This window comes from Eschscholzia californica, unplaced genomic scaffold (assembly GCF_041429995.1).
Source record: "Eschscholzia californica isolate CP2 unplaced genomic scaffold, dmEscCali1.0.p SCAF_6, whole genome shotgun sequence".
Lineage (NCBI taxonomy): Eukaryota > Viridiplantae > Streptophyta > Magnoliopsida > Ranunculales > Papaveraceae > Eschscholzia > Eschscholzia californica.
In genome coordinates, this window is record NW_028238483.1 from 31,554,211 (window position 1) to 31,571,166 (window position 16,956).

General features: G+C 36.6%; 3 protein-coding genes across 4 annotated transcripts; all 3 read left to right on the top strand.

Moving 5' to 3' along the window:
* Positions 1-157: 157 nt before the first annotated feature.
* Positions 158-5,321, top strand: LOC147533559 (uncharacterized). 2 transcript variants are annotated; one of them, XM_086647145.1, is made up of 7 exons: positions 158-681; positions 1,801-3,774; positions 3,878-3,923; positions 4,082-4,230; positions 4,397-4,483; positions 4,740-4,868; positions 4,958-5,321. In XM_086647145.1, exons 1-7 carry the CDS (start codon positions 613-615, stop codon positions 5,084-5,086), a joined length of 2,583 nt encoding a protein of 860 aa, XP_086503271.1. In that variant the 5' UTR covers positions 158-612; the 3' UTR covers positions 5,087-5,321. The 2 variants fall into 2 exon arrangements, 1 of the variants encoding a protein (XP_086503271.1); XR_015227496.1 differs by lacking the exon at positions 4,082-4,230 and having other exon boundaries at positions 410-681.
* Positions 5,322-11,194: 5,873 nt separating this feature from the next.
* Positions 11,195-13,170, top strand: LOC147533560 (B-box zinc finger protein 20-like). The gene is made up of 3 exons (XM_086650363.1): positions 11,195-11,878; positions 12,063-12,539; positions 12,646-13,170. Exons 1-3 carry the CDS (start codon positions 11,696-11,698, stop codon positions 12,946-12,948), a joined length of 963 nt encoding a protein of 320 aa, XP_086506489.1. The 5' UTR covers positions 11,195-11,695; the 3' UTR covers positions 12,949-13,170.
* Positions 13,171-14,499: 1,329 nt separating this feature from the next.
* Positions 14,500-16,413, top strand: LOC147533561 (uncharacterized). The gene has a single exon (XM_086650042.1). It carries the CDS (start codon positions 14,500-14,502, stop codon positions 16,411-16,413), a length of 1,914 nt encoding a protein of 637 aa, XP_086506168.1.
* Positions 16,414-16,956: the final 543 nt, after the last annotated feature.

Here is a 16,956-nt window from a genome sequence, read left to right on the forward strand (position 1 = left end):
ATGTAAGCAGTTGCAATCCTTTTGTCCACTAGTTGCAATTCTTTTACTAACCCGTTATAAATTACGAAAATACCTAAAGAATTAAAAACTAGAAAAATTGGTGGTCATTTTTCACCAAAACAAAAAATATGTAAGAACTCTGAGACTATGAAAAATTAATGCTCAGTTTTGCAACCTCTTAAGAAGTTTTGATCAAATTTCCTGTTTAGATGTATTATGTATAGATGTATATCCCATAGGCATCTGAATTTCACAAAATTGGTTCTATTAGGCAACCTTTTTGGTGAGTTTTGGTTTATTATATTCGGATCACTCTACAAACCAGTACGATGGACCCGACCCTTAACCCCGAACGGCGAATCTTGGATCACCGTCGCTTAATAGGAGGCTCAATCAATGTAACCGACCCGTTGTATATTTTTATACCGAATTAGGAACTGGTAGTGGCGGAAAGAATTGTTCCCCGCCTTTTTAGATGAAGAAGCTCTCAACACTCGGATTATAGCAGTTTCTTCGTTTCTCTCTCTTCCCTAACCAAGAGGAACAGTTAGAGAGAGAGAGAGAGAGTGAGGGAGAGAATAGAGAGAGAAAAAGAGGTTTTAGGTTTTGGACATGGGAGAGATGCCTCCAGTTTCTGAATGGATCCCTGAAGACGATGTCTTGTTGATGAACGCCGTCGAGGTAATCTTCTCTCTCTGTCTCTCTCCTTTAGTATCTCTATTTAAATTTTTTTTATCTATGAATGAGAGAAGTGGGTGTTTAGAGAAAGTAGGATTAGTTTTCTGAAATTGAAGAATTTTGCCCTTTTCCTATAATTTGCTGTATTATGTAATGTGGGTAAAACTTCTTTTCCACTCTTATTGTTTTGGTTTCTGTACATCAAATCTAGGGTAATTTGTGTTTATTGAACAATAACCTGAAAAATTTATGATCATCTCTGCCTTCCATTTTTTTTGAATATTTGTTTAGCTTTAGTTTTCTATTTCAATCTGTGTAAAGTAATATAAACAAAATGGGTGATTATTTCAACTAGACCTCTTTTGTTAGAAAATTTACTTGAAACTTGCCCCCCATGGGTACTCCTAGGCTGCCACGACGGATCAGTTTAACACCTTCTGAGCTCCGACCTAGCTTATTCTTTAAATCTATGCCGGTGTGCCCTGAGGACAGTAAAGGATGCACTAGTTCAGTGGGATACGGTGACTAAGGTTAATACTCCACCTCGTAGCCTGATTATTTGGAATCCATTTTGTTTGCAATTTTTTGGTGTTTTTTATAAGCAAGAAAGGCATTTTCAAAGATAGAGTGAGGGTTGTGCATTTTATCATTCTAATGACAGAAGAACACAATTGGACTTGACCAAAGACGTGGATTGTGTAAAATATTACTTATACAAAGATTTTACGTTTTTGGAAATCATAGTTACAAGAATGATTTTATTGATAAAGAACTTCTCTATACTCTGTAGCCTAAGGCCCTCTTTCTTTGTTGCGATTCTCTATTTTTTGTCTCTTTGATTTGTATTTTTTTTCCTTTTCTGTGTTGGATGTACCCCGTATTACGGTAGTTCCCATGATTACCACTGTTTGCGGGTATCTTGCATCACCCCTTTTGAGAAAGGGAGAAGAAATCCATTACCGGTGCTATTCTTGTAGCAATTATGAAGCCAGATAAAGAATAAGAAATAAAATAATAGAGCCCATTAAAAGCCTGTATCGTTTGGGATTACACAAAGGAATTTTCGTAAACCATGTTCAATTATAGTGTGTTGCATGACCAGTTAGCATTTCTTTATTGCAGGCTGGTGCTTCTTTGGAATCACTTGCTAAAGGCGCAGTGCAGTTTTCTCGCCGATTTAATATTCTAGAACTGGAGGAAAGGTGGCACTCTCTTCTCTATGATCCACTTATTTCAGTAGAAGCTTCTGATCACATGACTAAGCTTCAGGATTCTGCTTCTGGTGTGTTGTCAAATTCTACAAACTTTGGTGTTCCGAAAGGAAATGAATCTCTTCCTGGGAAAAGGAAAGAAGAAAGCGTCCGCAGTCTTTACTACGCTATGCGGAAGAGAATTTGCACTGAAACCTTAAATTCTGTTGATCTAAGTTTTCTTGTTCTACCAACTTTTGACGACTATGCTGTTAATGGAGATGGGTGTCAAGAGCAGTTGACACTTGATGGTGAGCATCCAAATGGTAATTACAATATTGAAGATCCTATTCTTGGTGACTTTGAACTTCAAGATTCAGATTTTGATATAGCTTGTCAAGATTTTCCACACATCACGGATGTTGACCCCGCTGCAGGTTTTGTTTGTGGTAATAATGGGAATGCGTTCGAAAATCTTCCAGATGGAATCATGGGTAGGGACTCCTTATACGGATTTGCAGGAACTTTCTCCCCTGTCATAGTTAATGAAGCAGTGGGAAATGACATAGGTGTATCTTTTGACCATGATAACGTACAAAAAGGCACTCCCACTGATATAGGAGAGAGTTTGCTTTGCTTTAACAATAACTCTAGTCTTCAGGAAATAGGATCACACCAAGAATGTATGGTATCTGCTTTAAATTCATATGGGAATAACCCAGATAATGTTTGCTCTGAACTTGGAGGGAATCATGACTTCGGCTCGCCGATTTGGAAAACAGTTGAAGATATTGCCATGCAAACCACTCCCGCTGGTGAGAGCATTGGTGACAAGTATAACGGCGCCGGAGACACGTTGACACAGCCTGGTAATGTTGATTATATTGAGAAAGTGGGTCTATCTGGATATAAAGTTGAGTTCTCAGGAAATCATTTGGAAGAGGGAGGTAAATCTGATGGATTAGCAACTTCAGCTGCTCTATCAGAAACTGATTTCATTGATCTTGAGAATTCTCTCTTGAACTTCACAAAGGAGGAACTTCTTTTTATGGATGATGATAATGGGGAAGGCATGTTAGATAGGTCTTGTCTTGATGGTTTAAACTCATTTCTTCTTGGTAACCCTGCTGATGCTAATCATAATGACATAACTGATCTTGTATCTACAGTAGAAATAGGAGTTGTTGATGACCCACTACATTCAAGCCATAAGGCTTTAGATCCAGACATTGTTATGGAGCAACTGCCATCAAGAACTTCAGCCCTCAACCTTCATTCCCCTGAACGCGTTGATGGGGTTATTTGCTGCGTTTTGAATACTGAGGACCCTGAAATCCCATGCAATGATGATCTTTTTTTGCCTTGTCTGGTCTCCCCACCATCTGGTTCTTCTGGCATGCAACATAAATCTACGATTAGCTCAATCCCCTCTTTCCACCTAGTCAACAAAAAGAAACCTTCTGGAACGGTTACCTCATTGGGGCAATCTGAGTTGCCTGAGAGAGACTCTTTGGCTTTGGCCTCCCCGAGAACAGGTAGTGGTGAAGGAGTTCCTAGTCCATTCAGATCTGTGCTTCCCGCTCAACAATACATCCCAGCGGGGGAACCAGACGTAGGCAATTTAGAAGTTCACGAAATGAGGAAATATAGTGACTCTGATAACCCTTCTGACATTATAGAGATGCCAATTCATGGTTCTGATATCCCAGCCCATAATACTGTTGGTGGTTGTAAACAGGAGGCATATTTTGCTGCGGCAATTCAAAGTCTACCATCCACAAAGGCAGAATCAGGTTATGCTGACTTGACTTCTCCAGATCCTGTCCTGGGCCCTTTAATACCAGAGCAGGAAGAGCATATTTCCGAAGATGACGATGTGCCTTTTGTTGCTGATATTGAAGCAATGGTAAATATTATACATTATTTAAGGGCTATTCGATCATCTCTATTTGGTTCATCTTTTGCTCTTAAGCTTGTTTCTCCATTTCATAAAGTGATATTGCTTGCAGATACTTAATATGGATCTGGGTCCTTGCAATCTGGATTCCAGTTTAGGTAAGGAAGCGAAAAGCATAAGTGTTAGTTTTAACTTTTTTATACATGATAAGTTAGTACACAAGTACACATGAATCCAACACATGAGTATTATGATTATTACCTTCTTCATGAGTTGTACTCTGATACGTTTTTTTCTGTGATTTCCTTGTTTTAAGTGTCAAATTATCGACACGAGGACACAAAGAAGGCAATCATAAGGTTAGAACAGGGTGTCAATTCCTACATGCAAAAAACCATAGTATCTCATGGAGCATTTGCTCTTTTGTACGGCCGTCATTCCAAGCATTATATTAGGAAATCTGAGGTACAACATACACACTCCAGTAGTTCCTTTTGTTAAAACAAAACTGAGCTAGTATGGAAAATGTTTCTGGGTTATCATTTGAACAAAAAGTATTTACATAAAATGAACCGTAAATTTAGAGAACCCAAATGGCAGTATTCTGAATACAATCTCCTTGACTACGTAGATCCTTCTTGGGAGAGAAACACAAGATAATCACGTCGACATCAACCTAGAGAGAGAAGGACGTGCCAATAAAATTTCTCGACGGCAGGTAATGATTGCTTTTATCACCTCTAATTCATCCTTTGCAGACTATGGAGGATCTTATGTTCTTGAAGATAAAGTATCGAGAAAATGAGTTGTCATTGAAGATAAACCATAATATGTTCTTGCTGCTGTACATAATATATTATTTTGGGCATTGGGATTTCGAAAACTGCGTTGGAAATGTATCACTGTTTCCTGATATTCTATAATAACATGTTTGTTGTATACATCTTGAGATTATGATTGTTTTATTTGCTTAGGCAATTATAAAAATGGAGGAAGATGGAACATTTTATTTGATTAATCTTGCCAAAGGCTCAATCTTTGTCAACAAGAAGGAACTAACCAGTGGATATTGCACAAGACTTGGTTCAAATTCTGTTGTAGAGGTAAAAATTGTTATCTAATATCTTCATGACTTATTATATCAAAGATAAATTGCACAAATGCATATAATAATATGTAAGATAAATTACAGATACAAGGAATGCGGTTCTTGTTCGAGGTAAATCAAAATGCAGTGAGGCAGCACTTGGCTAAGAATGCTAGAAGAAATCGAGATACAAGTATGAAGTTTGAATGGGCAGCTGCTGACTTGGTGCCATAAGTTGGAATACTGTGTGGGTAAGCTATCAATCTCATCTCATGTTTAGATGAGGAAAATCCAATTTTTCATCAGAGTTATGTACAGCTTATTTCTAAGTGTAGATAATTTGGTTTCTTCTTCAAACTCTATTCTATTGTAAATACCCTTCTCTTTTCATTTCATTTCGACAAAAGTAAATACTTATATGTAGATACAACTCAGACCAATTTTTTAGTTGAATTGTTATTAGCCACCATCTATAGCGTGTCTACCCTTGTGACTTGTCCATATTGTCCTAGATTAGCCACCACTTGTTGCTTCGGTGTTTTTTCCTAGCCTAAGACCTCACAAGCTCACCCAAAATGCGTCAACATCCCAACGTACTGGTTTTGCACCTACTTCCAAGCTCTGGAAGCTCTCCAACACACATCTCAACGTACTGGTTTTGCACCTACGCCCAAGTTTTGGAAGCTCTCCGACACACATCTCAACGTACTGGTTTTGCACTTACGTCCAGGCTCTAAAAGCTCTCCTAAAGTGATGCGGGGCCATCATACCGTCTACCCCTGCATACCGATAAAGAATTTTCTTAAGCTTCAAAGTTATCGAATACAAAAATGGTAAATTAAAATTTGAGAATTTATCCTTTTAAAGTTAGTTCCCTAAGAATTTTGTGAGGACTCCCTCATAATTTCTCTCTCCTACTACTTTTTTTTTTTGTTGAAAGTCTCTCCTACTACTTGGTAGTATCTATTAAAAGATAACATCACATGATTTTTGTAATGTTGTGAGGCATCACCATAACCCTTTTGATCCAAAATCAGGTCAGGCATTAAAAGTACTTCTCCCCACAGCTCATGAAATCATACAACTTGTAGTGAACTACTTAATTTATGTTATTTATTCCTTTCTTATCTCTTCATTTTTGTTTTGGGATGCCGACAACTTATTTCCTATCTTCATTTTCTTAAGAGTTGTTAAGATTCTTACCATCACTCATATCTTGAGTGGGAAAAGTGCTATTTTGTCTTCTATTACATTTTTGTCCAACTAAATATTTTCTCAAACAAAATGAGGTTTGGGGTGGGTCATACCGTCTCTTGTCTAATGTTATTCATCTCAAAGAGGTATCCCACCTAAATATCATATAAAACAAAGAGCCCATACTAGCCACTAATGGATGCCTTGAGCATTGAGAAGCAAGGAAGCTCTTAAAAGTGGATGACCTTAAGGAGATACAATTTGTAATTTATAAATCTCCAATTGCGAAATTTTATTTAAGATATGTAGTTAATCTTTTTCTTTGTAACTTTCTAGTAAAATGAAAGATCTGAATAGCTGAGGAAGAAAATGAGAAAACTCTTATCTTTCCGACTTATCTCATCCTGGTGATACCACTTTGCCGTTCTTTATTGAAATTACATTATTGAATGGTTTGTGTTCCCACCTTGGGGTCCATCAAATGTAGGTTCTTGATGTGTAATAACATCAATTAACATAGGTACCATAATGGGTAGTCATGTTCATTCTTTTTGTATCTTAAAATATAAAATAAGGTATGACTAGTAGCTGGATACTTACGGTATCTTAAACTTGCCTAACTAAACACCTCGTAGTGAAGTTTTTTTCGGATAACATTCTCTAACTGTCACAAATAAACTATAAATTTTCATGCAGAACTAAACTACTCGTTTCAATGCTAGATTAAACCATTTCCCTTTTTGTGCTTCTTTACCATCTTCTATGTCTTCAAGATCCATTTTATTTTCAAATCATACTATATCTTCATCTTCAAATCCTTCCCCATCTTGAATTCTTGGTCATCTTCATGTTTTCCATCTCTCTCTTATCCTAAAACAAATATATAATATTTTGTTTCAATACATATAAAAGTCTTTAATCATATGTTCCAATACTGATTTTGTTCCAATACAAAGAAAAAGAGGGAAGTTCAATTTGATATTAGAAAAGTCATGTTGTCACATAATTTATTCTTACAATTTATTTGTGACGATTGGAGTGATAAATTGACCAATAAAAAAAGGACATCTTCAATTACTCAATTTCGCTAGGGTTTAAAAATCCCTGATATTTATATTTTCGGGGAAAAATGATGGCTTGAAACAAAGTGCGTTCTTTAATTGGGAAATGGGGAAGGAACAAACAAATTTGTGCCTAAGTGGAAATTCTACACTATTCTCCACTTTTTTAATAGGGTTATTTCCCTAATGGCCCCCTACTTTGTGACCAGCTTCCCGCCTGGCCCCCTACTTTACGAGAAATACCCATATGGCCCCCTATTACCGTTAACTTTAACTTTCCGTCACTCTCTCTCCTCCATCTCTTTTTCTCTCTCTGCCATGTCACGCCACCTCATCTGTTAGGCCACCTCATCACCTTCTCCGGCAGAGGTCGTCGGCCGGCCAAATTTCCGGCCGGCGACCTTCAAACTAAAAAAAAAACAAAAATTTTTTTTTTTTTTTTTTTTTATCTCTCTCCTCTCTCTCTCTAAGAACTCCGGCGAAGGAACCCTTCGCCGGAGTTCGTCTGTTCTCACGAACAGAGGTCTGTTCGTGAGAACAGACGGATCTGTTCCAGGGCCGTGGCTGACAAATTTGGGGCCAGTGCCAAACTTTAATCGAAGCCCTTTTACAAAAATTCGAGGCAAAATTTTTTTTTTACACGCGAAGTAATAAGCACAAATTTGAAATAATTTACCTGAAAACGTTATAATATATCATTGATGAACCAAATTAATGGTGTGTTGTGTGATTGTCCTAACTAAATAAAAGTCTTCTAATTTGTATAATATTTAAAAAAATTAGAATTTCAATTTTTCTTTTTCATGGAATCTGAAATTAAGGTTTAGACAGATAGATTGAAGAAAAAAATTAAAAAAATGCTTCTTGTGGGAGTTGAACCCATGATCTAGTGTGCAGAAACCAATCAACCTTACCAATTGAGTTAGGATTCGTCTAGTGCTTTACAGTCAGTCTTCTTTCATTATATAAGTTTAATTAGACAAAGACAAAGAACTAATGGGCCCCTAGTGGTGGTGGGCCCAGTGCGGCCGCCCTGCCCGCACTGGCCCATCCACGGGCCTGATCTGTTCTCACGAACAGATGAACTCCGGCGAAGGGTTCCTTCGCCGGAGTTCTTAGAGAGAGAGAGGAGAGAGATAAAAAAAAAAAAAAAAGAATTTTTGTTTTTTTTTTAGTTTGAAGGTCGCCGGCCGGAAATTTGGCCGGCCGACGACCTCTGCCGGAGAAGGTGATGAGGTGGCCTAACAGATGAGGTGGCGTGACATGGCAGAGAAAGAAAAAGAGATGGAGGAGAGAGAGTGACGGAAAGTTAAAGTTAACGGTAATAGGGGGCCATATGGGTATTTTTCGTAAAGTAGGGGGCCAGGCGGGAAGCTGGTCACAAAGTAGGGGGCCATTAAGGAAATAACCTTTTTTAATAAAAGCAACCATAAGTTCAAGAGAATTAATTATACTTTAAGGAAAGTTGTTCTCACTGTCTGAACAACTTTTGCTTGAGCAATATAATGCAATAATAGAGGATCAATAATTTATATAAGAAAGTTGATTTTTAAAATAAAAAAACAAGATTTAGATTTCTTCATATCTAGAGGCTAATGAAAATGGGCAAAGTTGAAATTAAACTTCCCTAGATTAAGTTTTCCATGATTAAGGAGAGTAATTCTTCTATGGACAATGACATTCATCATTTAAATGTACGAACAATGACATTCAACTGTGGTATAAGAGAATGTTCTTTTAAATGCATACAGAGAGAGAGAGAGAGCCAATGAGGAAGATGAAAGCAACTTGGTTAGGTAGCCCATGAGCCTGTCATGATTCCATTATAAACCCCCTTGCAATTCCCATAGAGTAGTGAGTGCTTCACTCTCACTCACCTTTTCCCCTTCATTTGTCTTTTTTTTTTTTTTTTGATTAAGATAAGCGGAGTAAGGGACTCCAGCCCAAAACAAGAAGGCAAAAATAAAACGAAAGCAAAAAACAATCAACTAAAAAACCCCTTACATTAGTCCCATCCTTTCCTTTGCCTTATGGTAACCCCTAGAGTCCTCGTCAACAATATTCACTAATTCAGGTGGAAGTTGTCCTATTGTTAACACTGTTTCGCTGGTGCTTCACTCTCACTCACCTTTTCCCCTCCATTTGTTTCTTTGTACCATTGCATTCAAAATTTCAGAAAGAGGAAATATTATGCTAGCATTAGGTTACACATAGTAGCAAAAAAGATGAAAGAAAGATAGAGATATAGATACGAAAAATATATCATTAGATGTAGAATAACAATAAAAATGGACTAATAAGATAATAGGTACAAAAATGTTTGTATAATGAGAAACAAGGCCAACAACTTTCAACAATGGAAGTTAAGTTTTGCTTTTTTTTTTTTCTTTTCTAGGCAATATTTTTGTGACCTATGACTCGTGTCAAACTACATTTTTTTTTCTTGTTGAAATCTTATCAAACTACATGACACAATATGGTTTAATGAAAACAATGCCATTACATAAATCTGGTTTTACCCATTTTGCTCATATGAAACTGCATAACATAGTATGGTGGTATTATGAACGGATGTTTCTGAAAAAATTGTCCATAATGTATCATGACTTTCATATGCTAGCTTTTCCAGCATCCCACAAATTTTTGTGAATTTTCATATTTTGTTGTTTTATACTAAATTATTTTATGATTTTAACATATAATGAACTGTGGTATGTTATTGATTGCGAAAATTTGACATATAACTTATTACATTACACCAAATAATTCATTTATATTACCGTACGAAGGTTCATATTATAGTATGTAAACTGTAATATAATGTGCACATATTACATAATGTGAAGAAATGTTACAGTGTGAATTGTCATAATACAGTATGTAAAATTTATTATAGTATGTCTTATTTTTTGTGAAATTGATATTCACTAGTATGTCTTGTTTTTCGATATGTCTTCTCCATCAGTTTATTTTATGCAATTTTTCCTTTGATGTCGAACTATTTGCTTTATGCAATTTTTCCTTTGTTTCCTTTTAATGTTAACTCAAGTTATGCACTCGGGTAAGACATTTTTCAGTAGAGCCTGAGCTCGCCCACCAAAATTTAACGGGTCGGATGGGCTATAGCTCGTCTTGGACTTCAGGCTGCACGTTATCCCTTTTGACTCGGGCGTTTCAAGCCGGCTTCGGACTTCCAGGCTAAATTCCCATCCTTAAGGAAAATTCATTCACAACGGGTTAGCCACACTCAATAATATAGGTAAACGAATTCAGAATATGCTTCAGTATTGTTAGATGTGTGGACAAGATGAAGTGGAAATTGTTTTTCACCTCTTCGGTGACTGTCCTAAGTTCAAAGACCTCCTTCCCATTACGGGAAACTCAGATCTACGAAGGATAAGTCCAGATCCAGTTAGTAACCGAAAAATATTCTATTAAATGAATCAAATGATAACGAAACTTGGTATTTGGCAACTTATCTCATATGGGAATGATGGAAGATGAGGAACGACTTGATTTTTCATCAAAGGCAATAGATCTAGTCCGATGCTGGTGGAATACTAAAGAATCCCTAAACCATGTATCTTTATTTCGTGAATCTTCGATATGTAACCCCTTTGTGCAGATGGAAAAATGATTTACCCTCCTTTAGGAACTACCAAAATCAAGTGCGATGGTTCTTATAGATTAACAAAAGCTTCTTATGCGGCTGTAGCAAGAGATTCAACCGGCTACATTATAGCCTCAAAAACATATCGACTCGAACTAGTCTCCACCCTTCATAGTGAAGTCTTAGGGTTTCGAACTGGTATGGATCTGCCAGATGAAGTCAACTTGAGACTCTAGAGTTTTGGCAGCCTCAAGATTAATCCTATAAACTTGACTTCTTGCTGAATGGTCCAGTTCAATTAACTTTCTTACCGTTTAGTCCTTTGTATTAAATTTCCACATCCACCATTGGAGATCTAAACTCTGTAACATTTTTTTATCTATGTAAAGATTAAAACTTGGCATCAAGTTCCCGTGAAGTGCGGGGTGGTGCAGTAGGAGGCACCTTCCTTGTGGCCTTTGCCCATACTCCAATCTAGAACTCTCCTATCTTCCCCATCATCTTTCTTTTACTTTATTTTGGAGCTTTCCCAACCAGTAACAGACAACTCAAATAACTATCCCTTTTCATTTATACATATATTATATTTCTTCCTCATAAGAAAGAACATAGTGGATCTTCCTTCAAATAAACTACTATATAAAAAAAAAAAGATATCCACTTCTTAGCTTTGCCCTCTGCCTAGCTAAGAGTCTCCCCTCCTAGTCCTACTCCTACCCTCTCTCTCTCTCTATCTCTCTTGAACAACTTGAATTCTCTCTCTCTCTCTCTCTCTCTCTCTCTCTCTCTCCAACTCTCAATTCTTCATATAAATCTGGATTTAGATCAGGGTTTTATACAAAAGTGGGAAAGACAGTAGATTTACTAGAGTATTGGAGAATGCCCATGTTCTTTCACTTTACAAATAAGAACTAAATTAACTTGAAATCAGATATAATTGATTGTCCTCTCTAATTTGGGTGTCTTTTTTTTATCAAAATGATGAAGATCCAGTGTGATGTTTGTAACAAAGATGAAGCCTCTGTTTTTTGCTCAGCAGATGAAGCAGCTCTCTGTAATGGCTGTGATTATCGAGTTCATCATGCTAATAAGCTTGCTAGTAAACACCATCGTTTCTCTCTTCTCCATCCTTCTGAACCTCCTCTTTGTGATGTCTGTCAGGTATCATCTCTCTCTCTCTCTCTCTCCCCCATTTCTCTCTGTTTTCCTCTGTTTTCCTCTGTTTTCTCTCTGTTTTCCTCTGTTTTCTCTCTGTTTTCCTCTGTTTTCCTCTGTTTTCTCTCTGTTTTCTCTCTGTTTTTCTCAGTTTTCTCTACCAATTTTCCCACCTTCTTAATTTGTGTAGGAAAGGAAAGCATTTCTATTCTGCAGAGAAGATCGAGCAATTTTATGCAGAGAATGTGATCTCTCAATTCATACAGCTAATGAACTCACTAAACAACACAACCGATTTCTTCTCACTGGCGTACAAATATCTTCTACGTCTTCCATCTTCTCCGAAACCTCACCTTCTACCACCATTACCACCATTAACTCTTCTTCATCATCAATCGTTGCCGATTCGAAGAAGACAATGAAAAAGTCAAGACCTTTAGAAATTTCATCACTTGGGTGTACAACAACACCAACATTTGATCAACAAAATAACAACAATTTCATACCATTAAAATTGGGTGACTACAAAGATGTTGATCAAGTTAGCTTAGAAGGTTCAACAAGTAGTATTTCTGAGTATTTGATAGAGATGTTACCTGGATGGCAAGTGGAGGACCTTCTTGATTCTTCTTCTGTTCCAACCACTAATTTTAATGGTTTCTGTAAGGTTTGCATCACTCAAATCACATTTTAAATTCTCCATATTCGCTTCGTTTATCTTTATATTTCGGTTCAATCATGGGTTTTGATTAAATTTCTTTTCTCAATTGCAGAATGGAGATCTGTTGCCGATTTCTGATGCAAGTAATTTTGATCAAATAAATGACATGGGTTGTTTCCATTCTGATGATTTAGCCCTTTGGGTACCTGAAATCCCTCTTACTCCTCATAATCATAATCATAATCATAATCATCATCTGGGAATTGAATTTCATCGACAGAACGGTTTAGTTTTCAATGAATTAAAGGAAACGGCAGGAATCAATCCGAAAGTGAAAAGGAAACAGAGTGATCAAGGTTTTAGAGTTCCTCAAATTACACCTCTATCCAATAAGAGATCAAAGTCCATTTGGTAAAACAAATATCACAAAGAGAAAACCCAAATGTTAAATTGACTGGTTTTCTTCTTTCTTGTTTCCCTTCTTTTAATGTTTTTTTTCAAGTGTAATCCTCTCTTGAAATCTCTTGAAGTTTGGTGTTTGTGGGGTTGATGAGGTTTGTTGTGTTTGGTTTTTCATCTGATCTTCTCATCTTGTATCCAATTGTATATATACATCAAATAACTTATTTGGTCTGGATCTGAATCATCTGAATCAAATGTACCCATAATCAAACAGAGAATCAGACAAAAATAAACATTTTAAAGTCTGATCGAGTAAGATTTAATATCTTACTCGGAAAAAAGTATTTTGGTATGTTTTCAGACACACGATATAAAAGAAAGTTGCCTTATTGCACCCATTATTTATCAAAATGCTCCACAATGAAGATTGGGACTAGACCATCCAAACTGAAAAAGAAAAAAATCCTTAAATTGTCATCTTCACTTGAGCATATTTGTCGCAGTGTCCGATTTTGTGTCTGTGGATATAGATGTATATTTGAACCCGTTTACTCTTATATTTAGTTGCTTAATAAATTTTAAATCGAAGTTTTCTTTTAGTATTCTATAGCTAATCTTTTTTGTCGTTTATAAGTATTACATAACGATCATTGACTAAAAGTTAGCGGGTAACTTTAAAATATGCTCAACCACGCCATTGACCAGTGTAAGAGAAAGTTTCCAATTTGAATTGTGGCGGCTATAGCTTGAGACGGTTTCAATTTCAGTAGATGCATATAGGCAGTTTCAATTTGGCAATTGGCTTATGGCGGTTTTGAGAGATGCATATAGGCAGTTTCAATTTGGCAATTGGCTTATGGCGGTTTTGAGTTTCCAAATTTCCTAAAGTTAAGGTCGGCTTATAATATTATAAATAGGGGTTTGAATGCCACCACTAATCACCAACACAAGCAACAACAACTCTTCTTTAGAGAGAGCTAAAGAGAGAGAGCAAGTGAGAGAGAAATTTTGTGTTCATAATTTTGAGCGGTGTTTAATTTCTCGGTCGTCGAAGATTTAGTATAGAAGGTTATTACTATACGGTACCATCTTGGGACGAACTTGCGGGTTGTGTTAGTCGTCTTCATCTATCCTTCAATAAAGATTTCTTGTTCGCCCGAGGACGTAGGCTTTAAAGCCGAACCTCGTTAAATTCTGTTAGCATATTGATTTTGACTTGGCTTTTCGATTAATCTTCATAATCGGATCAATTTCTAGGATAGGTTTGATAGCTTCCGCAACTTTTAATTATAACAACCAGCAACTAAGATTACTTCCTTTGTCACATGGGCTCTTAATTATAGATCTTTGTCAACATCGTGACTTAACTCTTACACCGATGCACTTAATAATCTCAAAATGTCAAGTTGTCAACTCATGGAATTTTATATTGTCGAAAATGATAATACTCAATCACTATTAAACTTCCTTAAACGAAACAAAATTTTTATTATCTTTCCTCCATCCAACCCTCACTTTACTTGTGTTCATTTTCATTACATTAATTGTGTTTTCTAAGATCACCATGAGATTTTTCTCACTTCTCCTCTTCCTAGTCCATTTATCCTTCTTTACATTTTCAAAAACAACTCAGGCATGTAATGAAATAGACAAACAAGCTTTGCTTGATTTCAAGGCTAAGATTACATTTGATGCTATTCAGCAATTAAGAACTTGGAGTGAATCCAATGATTGTTGCACCGAATTTACGGGTGTGACTTGTGATTCCACCACAGGTCGTGTCGTTAGCCTCTATCTTCCAGGTGAGTACTCTTCTGAAGATTCCGCCTACAAAACGATGAATGGAACTATATCCCCCTCGCTTGGTAATCTCTCTTCTCTTAACCTTCTCGATCTTAGTTTTGTAAGGAACTTGGATGGATTAATACCTCAAGAACTCGGAAAATTATCAAACCTTACTCAACTTCGTCTCGATGGTAACCAACTTACTGGTTCAATTCCCATAACTTTCAAAAATCTTAGCCAGCTCAATCTTCTTTACCTCAATGGGAATCGTCTGAATGGTTCAGTTTCATCGTCCATTTTCGAATCTATGACATCTCTTACAGAGCTAAATCTAGCCAAAAATGAACTATCAGGTGTCATTCCTTCAACTATTGGGAACTTAGAATCTCTAAGCTATCTTGATTTAGCAGTGAACAAATTCTCAGGTAGAATCCCACACACCATCGGTTGTCTCGCAAATCTCAAGTACCTAGACATGTCTCAGAACCAACTATACGGATCCATTCCACGCTCAATGGGTCGGTTATCTAACTTAACCACACTACGTATCACCCAAAATAGACTATCCGGTATTATTCCTTGTTCAATATCCGGTCTAGTTTCTCTCTCACTGTGTCATTTATCTGATAATAATCTTACGGGTAGAATACCAACATCAATTGGAAAGCTCATAAACCTCAGCGACTTGGGTCTTCAGAATAACAACCTAACCGGCAAGTTACTATTAAACATTAGCCATATTACCAAGCTAACCTCAATGAACTTATCAAACAACCATTTTTCAGGTGAAATCCCACCAAGCTTTAGCAATCTTCAGAGCCTCGTAGTTCTTGATGTCTCAAGAAATAATATATCAGGTCCAATTCCTCATGAGTTAGTCAACTTGACAAACTTACATTACTTGGATTTGTCATTCAATCCATTGGGTCTAGTTGAAATACCAAATTGGTTATCAGAATTGTATCTAGTTTATCTTAAGTTAGCTCAAACTGGAATAACTGGCCAACTTCCGACATGGTTATCATCCTCTCCTATACGAGTACTTGATTTATCGGGTAATAGCTTAAGCGGGGAATTGCCGGATTGGATAGGACACATGAGCTATCTCTCATTCTTAAACTTATCTAACAATTGTTTGAACTCAACTATCCCAAATGAGTTCAAAAGCTTAACTTTTCTGAGAGACCTTGATCTTCATTCAAACAAATTTAGTGGAGGAATGGAACCAATCTTCACAAAAACATACCAACAAGGAAGCTCTTACAGATCGATTGATCTCTCTGACAACAAGTTTGTTGGTACTATTGATGAAGATGTTGGAAACCATTTTGTAATGCACTATATTGAGAGATTGATATTATCAAATAATCCTTTAGTGGGGTTCATACCAAGTTCCCTTGCATACTTGACTTCACTTCAGACTTTGGAGCTGAAAAACAATGGCCTCTCGGGGCAGATACCAGTTGAGCTAGGCAATGCCGCGGAGTTAAAATCGGTTGTGTTATCGCATAACAAGCTTACTGGAGCCATACCTTCAGAAGTACTAAACTTGGCGAAACTTGAAGAATTTGATGTGTCTTTTAACCAGCTAAGCGGGAAAATACCTCCTCATAAGGCCAATTTCCCAGCATCTTCTTTCGAAGGCAATATAGGCCTATGCGACAATCCACTTCCTCCTTGCGTGATAACCTAAAACATCAAAGTTTTACGCATCATTAGATGTTCATCAATATTTATAGTTCAATATGGAAATAACTAGTTAGATTGGGTTTCACAATTTTTTTTTCTTTTGGAATTGTTGTTTTCTTAATCAGTATGGATATGCACGACATTATTTTATGTTATAATAATAATAATAATAATACATCTTTCTGATAAATAACGACGATTTATCGGTCAAACAAATGAAAAAATCCATCATTTTAGCGATTGTGCCCAATTTCGTATCATGGTCAAACTACATTATTCAAAAGAGTCCATGGGTATATAGACCAAAATCATTTTCATAATAGGTATATAGACCAATCTTCCCAAAATATGGACATTTAGTTCTTTTACAATAAGGGCATAAATAACTCATACTTTATTGATAAATACCCTCCATGTCCCTCGTCTAAAAAATCCGGGGTTTTTAAATTTCGGAATGAATCCGGAAAGTTTCCCAAACCAGGGGGCGTGATTTGGGGAGATATTTAGGTTATAAACTGAAAAGATTTAATAGGAAGTAACGGATCAA